This window comes from Rhinatrema bivittatum, chromosome 6, assembly GCF_901001135.1.
Source record: "Rhinatrema bivittatum chromosome 6, aRhiBiv1.1, whole genome shotgun sequence".
Classification (NCBI taxonomy): Eukaryota; Metazoa; Chordata; class Amphibia; order Gymnophiona; family Rhinatrematidae; genus Rhinatrema; species Rhinatrema bivittatum.
In genome coordinates this window covers 254,558,501-254,575,524 of record NC_042620.1, presented here as the reverse complement: position 1 = coordinate 254,575,524, position 17,024 = coordinate 254,558,501, and the positions used below count along the sequence as shown (strand labels likewise).

The 17,024-nt window shown below is 44.7% G+C and overlaps 1 protein-coding gene across 3 annotated transcripts in view; it reads right to left on the bottom strand.

The window, feature by feature from the left end:
- Positions 1–1,820: 1,820 nt before the first annotated feature.
- The window catches only part of RNF25 (ring finger protein 25), a 146,579-nt gene continuing 131,375 nt past the window's right edge, over positions 1,821–17,024 (bottom strand). For all 3 annotated transcript variants that reach the window (XM_029606839.1, XM_029606841.1, XM_029606840.1), the window contains exon 10: positions 1,821–2,537. In XM_029606839.1, the coding sequence (XP_029462699.1) occupies positions 1,902–2,537 (636 nt within the window). In that variant the 3' untranslated portion in view covers positions 1,821–1,901. The remainder of the gene's footprint in view (positions 2,538–17,024) is intronic.

Genomic DNA, 17,024 nt, shown 5'->3' with positions numbered 1-17,024 from the left:
CGGGAGGCCTTGTTTTCATTTTTTGGCTATTTTTTTTTTGTTTGATTCATTTTTAATTTCATGAATAAAAATGATTCAAACAATTCACGAACTTAAATTCGTAGGAAAAAACCTCCTGAAAACAAAATTTTTCTCCTGCAAATCCCTATTGCCAATTGCTTTATCATTAATTAGTACAGTAATCAGCACAGACCCATCCCAGTCATTTGCAGTTTGCAAACACTCTTAACTGTCATAGCTGGAGTCAAAAGTAATAAGAAAATGTCTCAAGGTTGTCTTTCTATTTGAGGTGTTTTTCTTAAATTAGACGTTACAGACATACTCAAAAAGAGGCATCTTAGGAGGTGCAGCTAAGTCATCAGACTTTTTTTTTTAATTTAATTAGGAGACATTAATCTGTTTGGAAGACAGAGGCATATTCTTAACTATGCACATTGGTGTGCTAATTAATGAAAAATATTTGACAAGGTAAGACAAACTTTCTGTTCTCTCTCCCAAGTCTTCTTAGATTAAATTCAAAATACAGAAAATGTTAGCAGTGTGTAATTAAAGGCTTCCACCTTCTGACAGCTGTTATCTATATGCATCTTATCTGAAAGAAATACAATTTAGACAAATAAATATGGTAAATACAAGATGGGACCGGCCCTGTTCACAGTAAATAAAACTACTAAATCAATGCCCCAGCATGGTGTTAATGAACACTCTTCCCTCTGAGCAAGACTTGAACCAATACCCAGTACATGTGACTGTGTTTGTATTAATATTGATCCAATATCCCAGAGTATTCTAGTACCCTCTTTTTTCTGAACTACTGCCAAGCATAGTGTTAGGGGCATTCTTTCCTCTAAGTCGGTACTAATGCAAATGCCCCTGCATGGGTTAGATTGATTAAGCAACAAGGAAGGCTATCTAACAAAGCCATGGAGGCAACCAGATGAGAATTAGAAGCCAAAATGTCCAAATTATGGATTCTTTATTGTGGAACTGAATATCTTTAAAAAGCTCAACTCAGGCCGAGTTTCGCCCTCATAGAGCATAAGAGTAGTTTTAATAGGAAAATTGAATCTAAACCTTTGGTTTCACATATACTGGAGAAAAACCATAAATTTGAGGAATATAAGTTTTGTGTTTTACATCAGCCGGTTCTTAATTGGAGAGGTGGTGATTTAGACAATTTACTGTTACAATTGGAACAAAAATATATTTATGAATTTAATACTGTAGAACCGAATGGTTTAAATCTAGATATTGACTACTCTGTGTTCCTCGGAATATTTTAGCATCTATGGTCTGGTAGCTGTTTTATTGTTTTATAATTAATTAATTCATAATAATAATGTTCTCTATCATTTACATCTTCCAGACCATCTGATGCTTCTAATTTATACTTTAACTGAATTATCAAGAACTCTTATGTGATGAAATAGAGGTAATGTTCATATATATGTGCTTTATTTGTACAGTTGTTTCCCAGATACACACTGAATACGTGGTACATGAGAGACATACACACATGTTTTCACATTTCTATGTTACCATTATATATGTCTGTTTTCTGTTATGTATTTATAATTTAGTTTATTTATAAGTGCTTATGTATTTGTTGTAGCCCCTGACGCAGCCCTGTTGCATGAGGGCGAAACTCGGCCTGAGTTGGGCTTTTTAAAGATATTCAGTTCCACAATAAAGAATCCATAATTTGGACATTTTGGCTTCTAATTCTCAACTGGTTGCCTGCATGGGTTAGGACATCTTTGATATAGGTAGCCACATTTTTCTATTTTTAGTATAACAATGTTTGATGCAATACCACTTCATTTGATACGAATGGTAATAGTTTTATTATACCTCACAAATGTACAGAAATAAGCATGTCTGCCCTCCAAACCTCTCTTCTGCTAGGGGCTCTTATTCTCTGGCCTCCATGAGTCCCTTTGCCCTTGTCCATGTGCTATGAGAGACCCACCACGCCTCGGTGTCCTGGGATAGGACTCTTGCTCTCTCAATTTTGATCTTCCCCATCTCCCACAGTCCCAGTTTTGGCATTGGTTCTGCCAGCTTCCAGATCCCTTTCTCTCAGTGGTGAAATTCTCTTTGGATATATCCTGGGCTTCTACATTCCATTCGGCACTGGTGTCAGCATCACCTTTTTCTAGTAAAATGGGGGCTCGATTTCTGGCATGAGTTGTGGAAAATTTTGGCTTGTATAACTGACCACGCTGTTCCCATTTCTCTGGCTTCCTGGAATACTCTCTTGATTCTCTGGGATAAACAGATGCACTTATCCTGCTTCCCTGTGAGGTAACACGAGGCATCCTAGGGGAACAGGGGTGACCTCTGAACTCTGATCTTCCTCCTCTAGCCCGGTCCCATGGGTTCCGTGGATCAGCTGCAATGGGAGCAGTCTCTGGTAAATTGGATTCTCTCCTGAACGGTCTCACCATGTGTGTAGGAGGGTCTACAAGGGGCAGTGTCAAGGCAGCATCTTCCACAGTTTCAGAGGGAACATCAAGGCAAGATTCATCTACAGGAGGCTGATAGAGAGAAAATATTAGCTATAGTTACTCTGTTTTCACATTACTTTTATTCCTAGCAACCACTAAAAAAAGAATTGCTAGAGGAATCTTTAAAAAGTGATATTACCTTTTATCAGCCCCATGACAAAATACTTTTATGTGAAATTGGAGATCTTTAGGAAAACAAATATATCAACTGATATTATAATGCAGAAAGGCACATACAATATACTAAAGGTGTAAAAATAAAAAAAAATGATAAAAAATGTTTAAGATCATATAGTATTTAGTGTTATTTATTTCTGGCTTTCTGGGGTTTCATTTCTCTTTCTATATCTCCTTAGTTCAGTCTTCCTAAATATCTAGATGTCTGACCACTTTTTTCAGCTAATCTTTCAATTTTTTGGTTACACTTACAAATACACAAATTTACACAACAAAACTCGACTTACAGATATAAAAACCCTTCCTTACTCATCCCCATGTAAACAATGCATCAAAGAAACCCCCAAAACACCACATACATACACACCCAGTTGCAGTTTCTCTCTCTCTCTCACACACAGCTCCTTTTCCTACCAGAAATGATCCTTTCTCCACTACAAACCTGGGGACTTTTATGTTTTATTGCACTCCACAAGTGACAATTTCCCCTGTGTGAAAACATAAACCCTCTAAACATTCTAAAATAACTACGATATGCACAATTTCCTGATGTGTAGAAACCACATTTTTAAAAGGCTATCACAAAACCCTACATTGCTTTTGAAAAGCTATTCATTCACAATTTTTAAAAAAACAAATATGGAATTGATAAATTTAAAGAGAGAGTATCATGATAGCCACAGTAGATATTTTTCCTACATTCAAGATAATAAAAATCTATATATCTTACTGTTTAAAATGTAATTTCTTTATACTCAAGCCAACATACCAGAACTTGAGCATTAATCCCACCCCTGTGGTGCATATCCTCATTGCTCTGTCACTTCTTCTGGAGTATAATATAATACATTGATTTCTAATTAAACAGACATTTTGAATAATGAAGAGTAAGAAACATTACATATCTCCAGCTCTTCTCCTTGTGCCTTCTTCCTGAAATAATCCTTTCCCTTCTTTCTTGCATGCCTTAATTTTTATTTTCTATTCCGTACTTTTTATTTATTCCAATATTTCATTGTATACAAAACAAATAAAACCAAAGCCAATATACATAATAGAAATACATTGGGCCACAGTAAATGATAAATATTCTCTGGAATTACGTGAGCATAAAGAATAGGAAGCCAGTAGCATAGTGGTACTTTCATCATTATTTATCTCATGCTCTTCCAATGGGCTCTGTGAGGACACAGTATATATGCAGATGACATTCAAGTTTTCATCCCGATCACATTCTCATGAACTTCAACTTTTGGTTTGGGGACTGTGTGCCTTTCAACTGTGAAACAGTGGCTTTATCATAACAAGAAGTCATTAAATCTAAAAAAAAAAATAAAAATGAAGCTATGTATTTTAGAAAGACCTAGCAAGCCCGAAATGAAAATTGGTTCTTATCTAATTTTCGTTCTTGTTAATACCACAGATCAGTCCAGACCAGTGGGTTGTGTATCCCTACCAGCAGATGGAGTCATAGAGCAGAACTTTGGGCACTGCTTCATATATGAGAGTGCCACCTGTAGTCCCTCAGTATTGGCCTGTATCCAAGCCCACACTAACAGAACTAACGGGCGAAGGGAGTTGAAACCCAAAGAAACCTACAACCCTTTCGCCCCCATGAAAAACATATCAGAAACCAAACTCCTATGAAACTGCCCCATCAAGAATATCTGCAGAAAGGAGCTCTTTGAAAAAACAGCAAATATCTAGCAAAAAGCAATCTTTCGGTATCTGAACAAAGGAGTGGGCCTCTGGACTGATCTGTGGTATTACAGGAATGAAAATTAGCAAGTAAGAACCAATTTTCATTTCCTGAACATACCCAGATCAATCCAGACCAGTGGGATGTACCTAAGCCACTCTTACTCTGGGCAGGAACCCTAAAGACCCGTGCGCAGGACACTCTCACCGAAGGACGATTCCTCAGTAGCTTTAACGTCCAGTCGATAATTTTATTTATTTATTTATTTAACATTTTTTATATACCGAAATTCTAGCAACAATGTTGCTAATCATTTCGGTTTACATATAACATTGGAGTGACTTAACATGCGAGTCTTACATGGAACAGGAAAATGAACTTGGAGAAAATTGAATAAATACTAATAACAAATAACATTAAAAACAACAGTAGTAATAGACATGTTATATACAGGCGATTTAAAAGAATCAGTATGAATAAGATATCTGCAAAATAGACTAGATGGATTGGAAAATTAATTCTTTAGTTGTTGAGCTAAGAGGTATTATATGACATAGACCTGGAGGAGGGATTTGTGGATATACTCAATCGTAGGCTTGAGAGAAAAGCCAAGTTTTAAGTCTTTTTTTAAAAGTGAGGGGGCATTGTTCAAGCCTAAGATCCGATGGTAGAGAGTTCCAGTGGATCGGACCTGCGGTGGAGAAGGCTCTTTTGTTTGACGAAATCTTAAGTGGAGGGATTTTCAGAGAGCCTTTTTGCGCAGTTCTCAGTGGACGGGAGGAAGTATGTAGCTGGAATGGGATCCTGATATCTAGGTATGAGGCTTTGTAAATGGATTTATGAATGGATGAAAGGGTTTTGTAGGTGATTCTGTGTTTTATAGGGAGCCAATGGAGATTTTTTAATATTGGTGTTATGTGGTCCCTTTTTTTTGCTTTAGTTAAGATCCTGGCAGTGGCATTTTGGAGCATTTGTAGCGGTTTCAGGGAGATATCAGGGAGTCCAAGTAAAAGGGAGTTGCAGTAATCAGTTTTAGAAAATATGATTGCTTGCAGAACTGATCTGAAATCATGGGGGTGCAATAAAGGTCTGAGTCTTTTTAGAACCTGGAGTTTGAAGAAGCATTCTTTCACTGTGTTACTGATAAAACTTTTGAAATTCAGTAGGTTATCCATGGTAACTCCTAGGTTTCTAACCTGAGTAGAGAGAGTAGAAAGAGGAGGTGGTGCCGACGAGCGAGTGTTGGAGAGTTGGTAGTTGCCTTCTTGGGTGATTAGGAGGTATTCTGTTTTGTTGGTATTCAGTACTAGACATAGATCAGCAAGGAGATTGGATATGGAGAGGAAGCATGAATTCCAAAAGTGAAGTGTTTCTTGCAAGGATTTGGTGATAGGAATAAGTATTTGGACATCGTCCGCATAAAGGTAGTAGGTTAGATTAAGCTTAGAAAGTAGGTTACAGAGTGGGAGCAGGTAAATGTTGAATAAGGTCGGGGATAAAGATGATCCTTGAGGGACGCCAAGGTTAGAACTGATCGGTTGAGATTCATAGTTGTTTATCTTAACTTTATAGAACCTGTCTTGTAGGAAGGATTTAAACCAGTTGAGTGCTGTGTTTTTGATACCAATCTCTGCTAGACGGTCTAAGAGGATCTTGTGGTTGACCGTGTCAAACGCCGCTGAGAGGTCAAGGAGGATCAATAGGCAAGGGTGTTTTTTCTCTTGGTTTAAGAGAATATTGTCGGTTAGAGAAATGAGAAGGGATTCAGTGCTACGGGATTTGCGGAATCCAAATTGTGTTGTGGCGAGAATGTTGTTATCGTCCAGAAATTCGCAGAGTTGATGGTTGACTAATCTTTCTAGGATTTTAGCTATAAATGAGAGATTGGCTATAGGCCGAAAGTTGGCTGGATTTTCCGGAGAGAGGTTGGGCTTTTTTAGGAGGGGTTTTAGTATAGCGAGTTTGAGTGGGGTTGGCACTAAGCCCTGTGTGAGGGAGGCATTAATGATTTGAGCAATGGGCTTAGAAATAGCTTTGGCGCCAGCAATGAGCATATTAGCAGGAATCGAATCAAGCGGGTGGGATGCAGGTTTAAGTTTTTTTAGGATATTTTCAATCTCAATAGTGGATGCTGGCTCGAAGGCTTCAAGGCTTGAAATTTGAAGAGGATTGGAAGTTGAGAGAGGAGGTTGGGGGGAAGTTTTTTTCTGATCCAGGAGTGGTTTAAGTAGGTTATATACTTTCTCTTTGAAGAAGATAGCGAGTTCTTCGGCTTTGCTTGCAGATTTTTCATCTGGAATGATGAATGTGGGTGGTTTAGTGAGGGATGAGACCAGGGAGAAAAGAGCTTTAGGATCATAGATAAAGTGGTGGATTTTTCGAGAGTGGAAATCTTTTTTTTTCTGTAGGATAGCGATCCTGTATTGGTGCATGATGGTTTTGAAGGCTGAGTTGTTTTCCAAAGTCGGATTTTTTCTCCAGATGAGTTCTTTATTTCTAAGTTCCCGCTTTAAATGTCTAAGTTCGGGGGTATACCACGGCCTTTTCTTTTCTTTGTTAGAGTTGATGGTTTTGGAGATAAGAGGGCATGTCTGATCTGCAACTTTTTTGGTTATAGAGGACCAGGATGAGAGGGCTGAGTCAGCGTCCGAGATGTTTATGTGTTTTAGTTCTTCCAATAGATGTGTGATAAGGGTTTCCTGATTGCATAGTTTTCTGAATTGAATCGAGGTTTTTAATGAGGTAGTAGTGCTTGGGAGGTGGGTTGCTAAGGATGAGCGGATTAGCTTGTGATCAGACCATGGGATTGGCAAGCAAACTACTGGGGCTGATAGGGAGAGACCTTTATTTATAAAGATTAGGTCTAGGGTATGGCCAGCTTTATGAGTTGATTCGTTTATTAGTTGATGAAATCCCATGGAGTTGAGAGTGTTGATAAAAGTTTCACAATTGGAGGAACGAGGGTTAGCATCTACGTGAAGGTTGAAATCTCCAAGTAGTATGGCTGGAGAGTCCGTGTTGATGTGACGAGCTATATATTCTATTAAAGGGGAAGGGTCGGAGTCAAGGCGGCCTGGAGGAGCGTAGATGAGGCCTATTTGTAGGTGAGATGATTTGAAGACAGCGAATTCAATATTAGAAGTGGCAATAGATGTGAGCAGAGATAATCCTATAAATTTTTTTGATGCTAATAACAAACCACCTCCTCTTTTCTTAGGTCTAGGGATGGAAAAGATGTCGTATGTTTGGAGAGGAAGTTGATTGATCAGGGCTGCATCCTCTAGTTTTAGCCATGATTCAGTGATGGCACATAGATCTGGTTTTTCCTCCTCCAGATAGTCACTTAGTAGGTGAGTTTTTTTTGAGAGAGATTGAGCATTCAAAAGGGTAACAGAGAAAAGCGTGAGGCCTAGGAGTTGGTTTAGCGGGGAAATCATGATTGGTAAGAGCCTTTTTTGTCGAGTTTGTGGTTCATAAGGGGCGGTTTGTTTGTTTGGTGTGAATCTCCTGATTTTATATATTATTGGGATTGAGTTGAGTCTCATATTTACTTAGAGATGAGACGCTGCAGTCAGACGAATGCTGGGCGAATGCAGTCAGGCGAATGCAGTCAGGTGAATGCTGGGCGAATGCAGTCAGGTGAATGCTGGGCGAATGCAGTCAGGTGAATGCTGGGCGAATGCTTAGTGAAAGTGTAAAGTGAGGACCACACCACCGCCCTACAGATTTCCTGAGGGGACAGAAGCTGACACTCCGCCCAGGAAGTAGCCTGGGCCCTGGTGGAATGAGCTCTGAGACCCAAAGGTACTTGAGCCCTTCGGCTATGTATGACGAGCAGATAGCTTCTTTAATCCAAATAGAGATGGTTGCTTAGATGCTTTGTCTCCCATTTTTGGTCCACTGAATAGGATGAACAGATCTGAACGTCGGATGTCATTGGTAACCTCCAGATAGCGCAACAAGGCTTGCCGTACGTCCAAAAGATGAAGATCCTTCTCCTGAGTGGAGTCCCGAGACCTCTGCGGGAACCCCGGGAGCTCCACTATCTGACTGATGTGAAAAGGCCGAGACGACCTTGGGGACGAAAGACAGAACCATGCGCAACGACACGTTACACGATATCATCGTATATCCTGAGAAAAGGGTCGCGACACGACAATGCCTATAATTCTGAAATCTGTCGAGGCGAACAAATGGCCACCAAAAACACGGAAGCCCTGTGGAGAGGCTCAAAGGGGGCGCCACAAAGCACACGAAGCACTAGATTCAAACTCCAATCTGGGCACAAAGGGCGGATGGGAGGACACAAATGCTTGACCCCCTTGAGAAACCGAGCAATATCTGGGCGAGCCACTAGCGAACAAGGCACCTAGAGCTGCTGCTTGTACTCGAAGGGAATTGAACGCTAAACCCTTAGCAAGTCCCTGCTGCAGGAAGTCCAACACCACTGGAACATCTACTGCTAACGGATCGCTGGAGCGCTGATGGCACCACGTCTCAAAAAGTTTCCAGTCTAACATAGGCCATAGAAGTAGCCGGTCATCATGCCTGAAGGAGAGTGGAAATGACCTGTTCAGAATAACCCTTCAAGCGTAAACGTCACCTCTCAAAAGCCAAACCGCAAGAGAGAAGTGATCCTCTCGATCCAAAAATATGGGTCCCTGCCAAAGCAGACGTGGTAGATGAGCCGGCTGCAAGGGACCCTCTAGGGCCATGCGAACCAGATCCGCAAACCACCAGCGACGCGGCCATTCTGGAGCTACCAGCACCACCCTGCCTGGATGGAGTTCTATGCGACGGAGAAGCCGACCGATGAGGGGACAGGGAGGGAAGGCATAAGGAAGAATTCCCGTGGGCCAAGGACACATGAGAGCGTTCAGACCCACAGAGCCCTACTCTCGTCGACGACTGAAGAAGCGTTCTGTCTTCGTATTGGCCTGAGTTGCCATCAGATCTAACTGATGGCAACTCAGGTACGCCCCACCTGGCGCAAATGAGGTTACACGCTTCAGAAGACAGTTCCCACTCCCCTGGATCGAGCTGCTGTCTGCTGAGGAAGTCCGCTTGCACATTCTCCACCCCTGCGACATGAGATGCAGCAATTCCCCTGAGATGACGCTCCGCCCAGGCGAACAAGAGTTGCGCTTCGAGCACTACCATGGGACTTCTTGTCCCACCTTGCCGGTTGATGTAAGCCACCGTCGTCACATTGTCGGAGAACACTCGTATCATTCTGCCTTTGATCCAGGGTAGGAATGCTTGCAAGGCAAGTCGAACCACTCTCATCTCGAGGCGATCGATGGACCAGGAACCTTCCGTCGGAGACCAGAGTCTTTGGGTAGTTTTGTCTGCACAAACTGCTCCCCAACTCGACAGGCTGGCATCAGTGGAGATTATCACCAAATTCGGAGGGTCCAGATCCACCCCCCCCCCCCCCGGTCCAGATTGTCACGCGAAAGCCACCACGACAGACTGACTCTGGAAGCAGCGGCATTGGCAAGTGGAACTGTTCAGACACCGGACTCCATCATGACAATAGCGCATGCTGTAACGGTCGTAAGTGAGCAAACGCCCATAGAACCAAATCAAAGGTGGAAGCCATGGATCCCAGGACTTGCAAATGATGCCATACTGTAGGATTCTCCCTCAAAAGAAGGGCCCAGATCTGGTCTTGTAACTTTGTCACCTGGTCCGCCGCTATAAACACTTTGCCACGAAAGGTATCGAACAGCGCTCCCAAGTAAACCAGCGCTTGAGTGGGCTCCAAGTGGCACATCTGCACATTTATTATCCACCTGAGCGACTGAAACGTGAACCTCACTCTCTAAACTGATCTCTCACAGTCCTCCCGTGACTTCGCTCGAATCAACCAGTCGTCCAGGTACGGATGGACTGAAATCCCCTCCTTGCAAAGGAAGGCTGCTACCACCACCATGACCTTGGTGAACGTACGAGGAGCTGTTGTGAGACCGAATGGAAGGGCTTGAAATTGGAAATGCTGACCCAACACCTTGAAGCACAGATACCACTGGTGGTTCAGCCGGATTGGTATATGCAGATACGCCTCCGTGAGATCCAGGGACGCTAGATACGCGCTTTTCCGTACAGCAGCCATTACCATCCTCAGGGTCTCCATTCGAAAACAAGGGATTCGAAGACAACGGTTCACCTTCTGTAGATCTAGGATGGGATGAAGCGTGTCCTCCTTCTTGGGGACCACAAAGTAAACAGAGTACCGACCCCATCCCTGGTACAATGGCTCTTAGATCGAGCAGTTGTCGCAGGGTTTCCTGTACTGCCTCGCACTTGCTGCGTGAGGCCACGCGGGACTCCACAAAAATTTCCTGAACCAGATGCGAGAACTCTAGAGCGTAGCAATCTACGATCACCTCCAAAACCCAGCGGTCTGAGGTAATCCTTGCCCATTCCATGTAAAAGTTGGATAATCTGCCTCTGACAGCTTCGATGACGGAATAGGAGCTTGTGGCTTCATTGGGAGGGCTTACTGCTTCCTGCCCAGAGGTTTCCAGAGTCCCTACCAGTGCCGCGACCACCGCGAAAGGACTGCTGGCATCTCGGAGTCTGCTTAGATCCAGAAGGCGCGGAATATCTGCAGGCTCGAAAACAAGGAGAATCCCGAAATCGAGCCCGAGGAGGAAAAACCTTCTATGAAGATCTTCTATCTTCTGACAACTTATTGCCCTTGGACTCCCTGAGCAGCTTAACCAACTGATCTAGATCCTCCCCGAAAAGGAGTTTGTAACCTCCCTTTCAAGGTCAAAGTTGGGATTTTGAAAACAAATCCACTGCCCAATTCCACAACCAGAGGAGCAGACGCGCCGCCACCACGGACACCATGCTGCGTGCCGAGGTCTGCACCAAATCGTATAGTGCATTTGCAACATATACGATGCCCGCTTCCAAGCGGGCGACCTGTAGCGCACCACCGCTGCCGGCCCTGGAACCGGGAATAGCCTCTTGAACCCAGCACAGACACGTCCTCTGCATAAGGCTAGCCAAACCGCCGCTCAGAGCGGCCACCTCAAAGACCCGCTTCAGCTGGATCTCTAGTTTGTGGTTCTGCATGTCTTTCAAAGCGGCAGCTCCAGCCACGGGGATAGCGGCAGTAGCTGTGTCTACTTTTGGAATCTTCAGCACATCCAAAACATCTGTTGAAAGGGGATAGAGCTTTGCCATAGCCCTGCCAACCTTCAGCCCCGCATCTGGAGCGTCCCACTAAAGGGTCACCAGCTTGCGGACCTTTTTAGGCAGAGGACCGGATTAACCCCTTCACTATAGGATTCCTCTTGAGAAACCTTAAGGCTCAGGACCTCTAACACCTGGGGAATAAGGGGCCACAGCTCGTCCCGCTTAAACAGGCGGACAACGCTGGTATCAATCCCCCTCAGCATGCGGAAGGTCATCCCCATCTGGATCATCCTGATCAATGTCTCCCAGTTCAGGAATCGGGTCCGGGTCCGCACCTGGGGCTGGCGCTGCTCCTGAACCAGGATCTGGTCCTTGTGGCCCCCAGGAACTGTCTTCCACCGGGCAAGACTGTTCCACCGAACGCTGCTGGGGTTCTGCGTGCCTTACCTTCTTAGAAGGTGGCTCTGACAAGTCCACTGGCTGCCTGGGTCTCTTGAGCGCTGCTTGCTGTCTAACTAGGAAGGTCTGGTGCAAAAGAAGAATAAACTCTGGAGAAAAACCCTTTGGGTCCCCATCCCCCCCTCCCCCCGGGGGGATCATGTGGTACCGGTTTGGCAACCACCAAAGGAGGGATCCTCCCCCCATGGGGGCTAAAACGGGAGGGTAATCTTCCTCCTGCGGTCTGCCGCATGAGGCACCCCCCCACCCCCGTGCGGAGGGGGGAAACTGGCCCCGATGAGCCCTCCATCCCAGAGGAGAAGGCTGAGCAGAGAGAGGCCGAATCTAGTGCCTGACTGCGGCAGGCCATCAATTTGGTGCGAGGTGCCATGAAAGTACCGTGCAGCCATGCGGTCCTAGGCTGGGGGGGGGGGGGGGGGGGTAGGCCGATGTCGGGCAGAAGCACGTGCTGCTGGCGGCGCGGGAAAAAATTCAGTCAGGCCTAAAGCCGAGGCATCTGTGATGCCGATCGTGCCATGCGGCGCTGGAAACCTGGCCTGCAAGCAAAACTTACCCCCTCCCTCCTCAAGCAGCCTGGAGCCCCGAGAGCTGAGGGAAAGTGTTGAGGAAGGCGCTGCACACACTCCCCGACCAGCTGCTTCAGAAGCAGGCCCCCCCAAGCAGACTCCTTACCTTAGAAAGGAAAGATGCCAAGTAGTTCTATTTTTTTTTTTTTAAACTTTATGGAGCCAAATCCTAGTGCAGGGGAGTCGAGGGAGCAGCTTCGGCGGATAATAAACCAGGAGCCCCTGGCCTTCACACACCGAATCATAACAGGCGAAATCCTAGGCAGGAGTGTCCAACCCCCCCCCGAAACTATTAGTGCCCGCAACATGCAAATGCATGTTGATGGCCCTATTAGTTATTCCCGCGCGATTCAGTAAGTAAAATGTGCAGCCAAGCCACACATTTTACTTTCAGAAATTAGCGCCTACCCAAAGGTAGGTGTTAATTTCTGCCGGCACCGGGAAAGTGCACAGAAAAGCAGTAAAAACTGCTTTTCTGTACACCCTCCGACTTAATATCATGGCGATATTAAGTTGGAAGTCCCAAAAGTTAAAAATAATTTGAAATAATAAAAAAAAAAAAATTTGAAATCGCCCCGCAACCCGTGGGTTAAAAACAGGACGCTCAATTTTGCCGGTTTCTGAACCCATGGTTGTCAGCGGGTTTGAGAACAGACATCGGCAAAATTGAGCGTCGGCTGTCAAACTCGCTGACAGCCGCCACTCCTGTCAAAAAAAAAAAAAAGAGACGCTAGGGATGCGCTATATCTGAAGAACTCACTCTTTGGTAAATTATAGTGAGCTTTCAGGTCCTCAGAACCCAGTAATTTTTCATTAGAGAAAAGCTGCAAACAACAGCATCTCCCACCTTTGAAAATAGGTTGCTGATGCTCCCTGGTCTTTTTCTGTATTTAAATCATAAGAACACGCCATACTGGGTCAGACCAAGGGTCCATCAAGCCCAGCATCCTGTTTTCAACAGTGGCCAATCCAGGCCATAAGAACCTGGCAAGAACTCAAAAACTAAGTCTATTTCATGTTACCGTTGCTAGTAATAGCAGTGGCTATTTTCTAAGTCAACTTAATTAATAGCAGATAATGGACTTCTCCTCCAAGAACTTATCCAATCCTTTTTTAAACACAGCTACACTAACTGCACTAACCACATCTTCTGGCAACAAATTCCAGAGTTTAATTGTGCATTGAGTGCAATAAGAACTTTCTCCGATTAGTTTAAAATGTGCCACATGCTAACTACAAGGAGTGCCCCCTAGTCTTTCTATTATCCGAAAGAGTAATAACTGATTCACATTAACCCGTTCTAGACCTCTCATGATTTTAAACACCTCTATCTCATCCCTCCTCAGCCGTCTCTTCTCCAAGCTGAAAAGTCCTAACTTCTTTAGTCTTTCCTCATAGGGGAGCTGTTCCATTCCTCTTATCATTTTGGTCACTTCTCTGTACCTTCTCCATTGCAACTACCGTATATCTTTTTTGAGATACGGTGACCAGAATTGTACACAGTATTCAAGGTGCGGTCTCACCATGGAGCGATACAGAGGTATTATGACATTTTCCATTTTATTCACCATTCCCTTTCTAATAATTCCCAACATTCTATTTGCTTTTTTGACTTCCGCAGCACACTGAACTGAAGATTTCAATGTGTTATCCACTTTGACACCTGGATCTCTTTCTTGGGTTGTAGCTCCTATTAAGGAACCTAACATTGTGTAACTAAAGCATGGGTTATTTTTCCCTATATACATCACCTTGCACTTATCCACATGAAATTTCATCTGCCATTTAGATGCTCAATTTTCTAGTCTCAGGCAATTTATCACAATCTGCTTGTGATTTAACTATTCTGAACAATTTTGTATCATCTGCAAATTTGATTACCTCACTTGTATTTCTTTCCAGATCACTTATAAATATATTGAAAAGAACGGGTCCCAATACAGATCCCTGACGCACTCCACTGCCCACTCCCTTCCACTGAGAAAATTGTCCATTTAATCCTACTCTCTGTTTCCTGTCTTTTAGCCAGTTTGTAATCCATGAAAGGACATCGCCACTTGTCCCATGACTTTTTACTTTTCCTAGAAGCCTCTCATGAGGAACTTTGTCAAACGTCTTCTGAATATCCAAATATACTACATCTACCGGTTCACCTTTATCTACATGTTTATTAACTCCTTCAAAAAAGTGAAGCAGATTTGTGAGGCAAGACTTGTCTTGGATAAAGCCATGCTGACTTTGTTCCATTACTGGAGAAATTACTTACCTGATAATTTTGTTTTCCTTAGTGTAGACAGATGGACTCAGGACCAATGGGTATAGTGTGCTCCTGATAGCAGTTGGAGACTGAGTCAGATTTCAATCTAACGTCAGCACTACATATACCCCTGCAGGAAGCGCTGCTCTTCAGTATTCTCCTCGAAAAGCAATTGTGGATATATGTGTGTTTGAATAACTTGGTTAACTTAAATAACTTGAACTGGCTGATGTGAATTTTAGCTTGAAACCGCCAGTGCACTCAACCGAGAAACGCTGACTCCCGGTAGGTATGGGTGTCCTAACTAGAGGTAAAGCGTGGCTTACCCGTGCTTGTCTTGCTCTCGGGGATTGTCACACGAGGTTTCCGTATTCTGAGGCAGCCAAGGGGTGGGAAACTGAGTCCGTCTGTCTACATTAAGGAAAACGAAATTATCAGGTAAGTAATTTCTCCATTTCCTAGCGTGTAGCAGATGGACTCAGGACCAATGGGATGTACAAAAGCTACTCCCGAGCTGGGCATGAGGCTGCCCGTGGCCCACTTAGTACTGCCCTTGCAAATGCTGTGTCCTCCCGGGCCTGAACATCCAGGCGGTAGAACCTCGAGAAGATGTGAATGGAGGACCATGTCACCGCCCTACAGATCTTGGCGGGTGACAGCATTTTGGTTTCTGCCTGGGCTCTGGTGAAATGGGCCTTGACTTGTAGAGTTGGAGGCTTGCCTGCCTCTACGTAGGCTGCCTTGATTACTTCTTTGATCCAGCGGGCTGTGGTTGCCCGCGAGGCCGCTTCCCCTTGTTTCTTCCTGCTGTGAAGGACGAATAGGTGGTCCGTCTTTCGTATGGATTCCAATCTTTCCAGGAATAGGACTAGGAGTCTGCTGACGTTAAGATGGCGAAGGAGGCATTAGTCTTCCGAGTCCTTATGCTTGTCTGGAGATGGCAGCGAGATGGTTTGGTTTAGATGGAAATGAGAAACCACCTTTGGAAGGAAGGAGGGTACAATGTGTAGCTGTATGCATCCCGGTGTGAATCTGAGGAACGGTTCCCGACAGGATAGTGCTTGAAGTTCGGAGATGCGACGGGCTGAACATATTGCCACTAGGAATGCAGTTTTCAAGGCTAGGAGCCGTAGGGACAGACTGTGTGCAGGTCTAAAAGAAGCTCCCGCTAGGAAGTCGAGTACTAGATTGAGATTCCATAGGGGTACTGGCCACTTTAGAGGTGGTCGGATTTGCTTGACCCCTCTCAGGAAGTGGAAGACGTCTGGATGGGAAGATAGACTGATGCCATCCACTTTGGCTCTGAAGCAGGCCAGCATGGCCAGTTGAACCTTGATGGAGTTGAGAGACAACCCCTTCTTCAAGCCGTCCTGCAGAAATTCCAGGATCATGGGAATTTTGACCGTCCGCGGAAGGATGTTCCGGTCTTCACACCAGGCTTCGAATACTTTCCATATTCATATGTAGGTTAAGAATGTGGAAAACTTGTGTGCTCGGAGCAAGGTGTCAATCACTGCCCCCGAGTAACCGCTCTTCTTCAGGCAAGTCCTCTCAATGGCCAGACCATAAGCAAGAATAGAGTTGGGTCTTCGTGGAGGATCGGTCCTTGCTGGAGCAGGTCCCTGTGTGGAGGTAGACACAGAGGGTTCCCCTCCAGGAGTCTTCGCATGTCTGCGTACCACAGCCTTCTTGGCCAGTCCAGGGCCACTAGAAGTACTAGCCCCTTGTGGTGTTCCATCTTGCGGATGGATCCCGCCCAGTAGTGGCCATGGAGGAAAGGCATACAGCAGGTCTTCCTGTGGCCAGGTCTGGACAAGGAAATCGATCCCCTGGGACTGCGGTTCTCGTCTGCGGCTGAAGAACTTGGGGACTTGGGCGTTGGATCTGGTTGCCAGAAGATCCATGGCTGGAGTTCTCCAGCAGTCTATTATTAATTGGAAAGCTGTGGTTGCCCATGGTACAACTTCTAGGGTTGATGTCATAGTCCGAGGACTTGGAGGTAGTCCCATACTATGGGGCGAGCACCGTTCAAATGTTTTCTCAACTGGTCCATCAATTTCCTTCTCCTTATAGGGGGAAGAATGACCTTGTCCTGTTGGGTGTCGAACTGGACTCCCAGGTATTCCAGAGAGATTGGGAGGGCTGCAGACTGCTCTTGGTTGCTTTGACGACCCATCCGAGGTTCTCCAGGAGATTCTTGACTCTAGTGG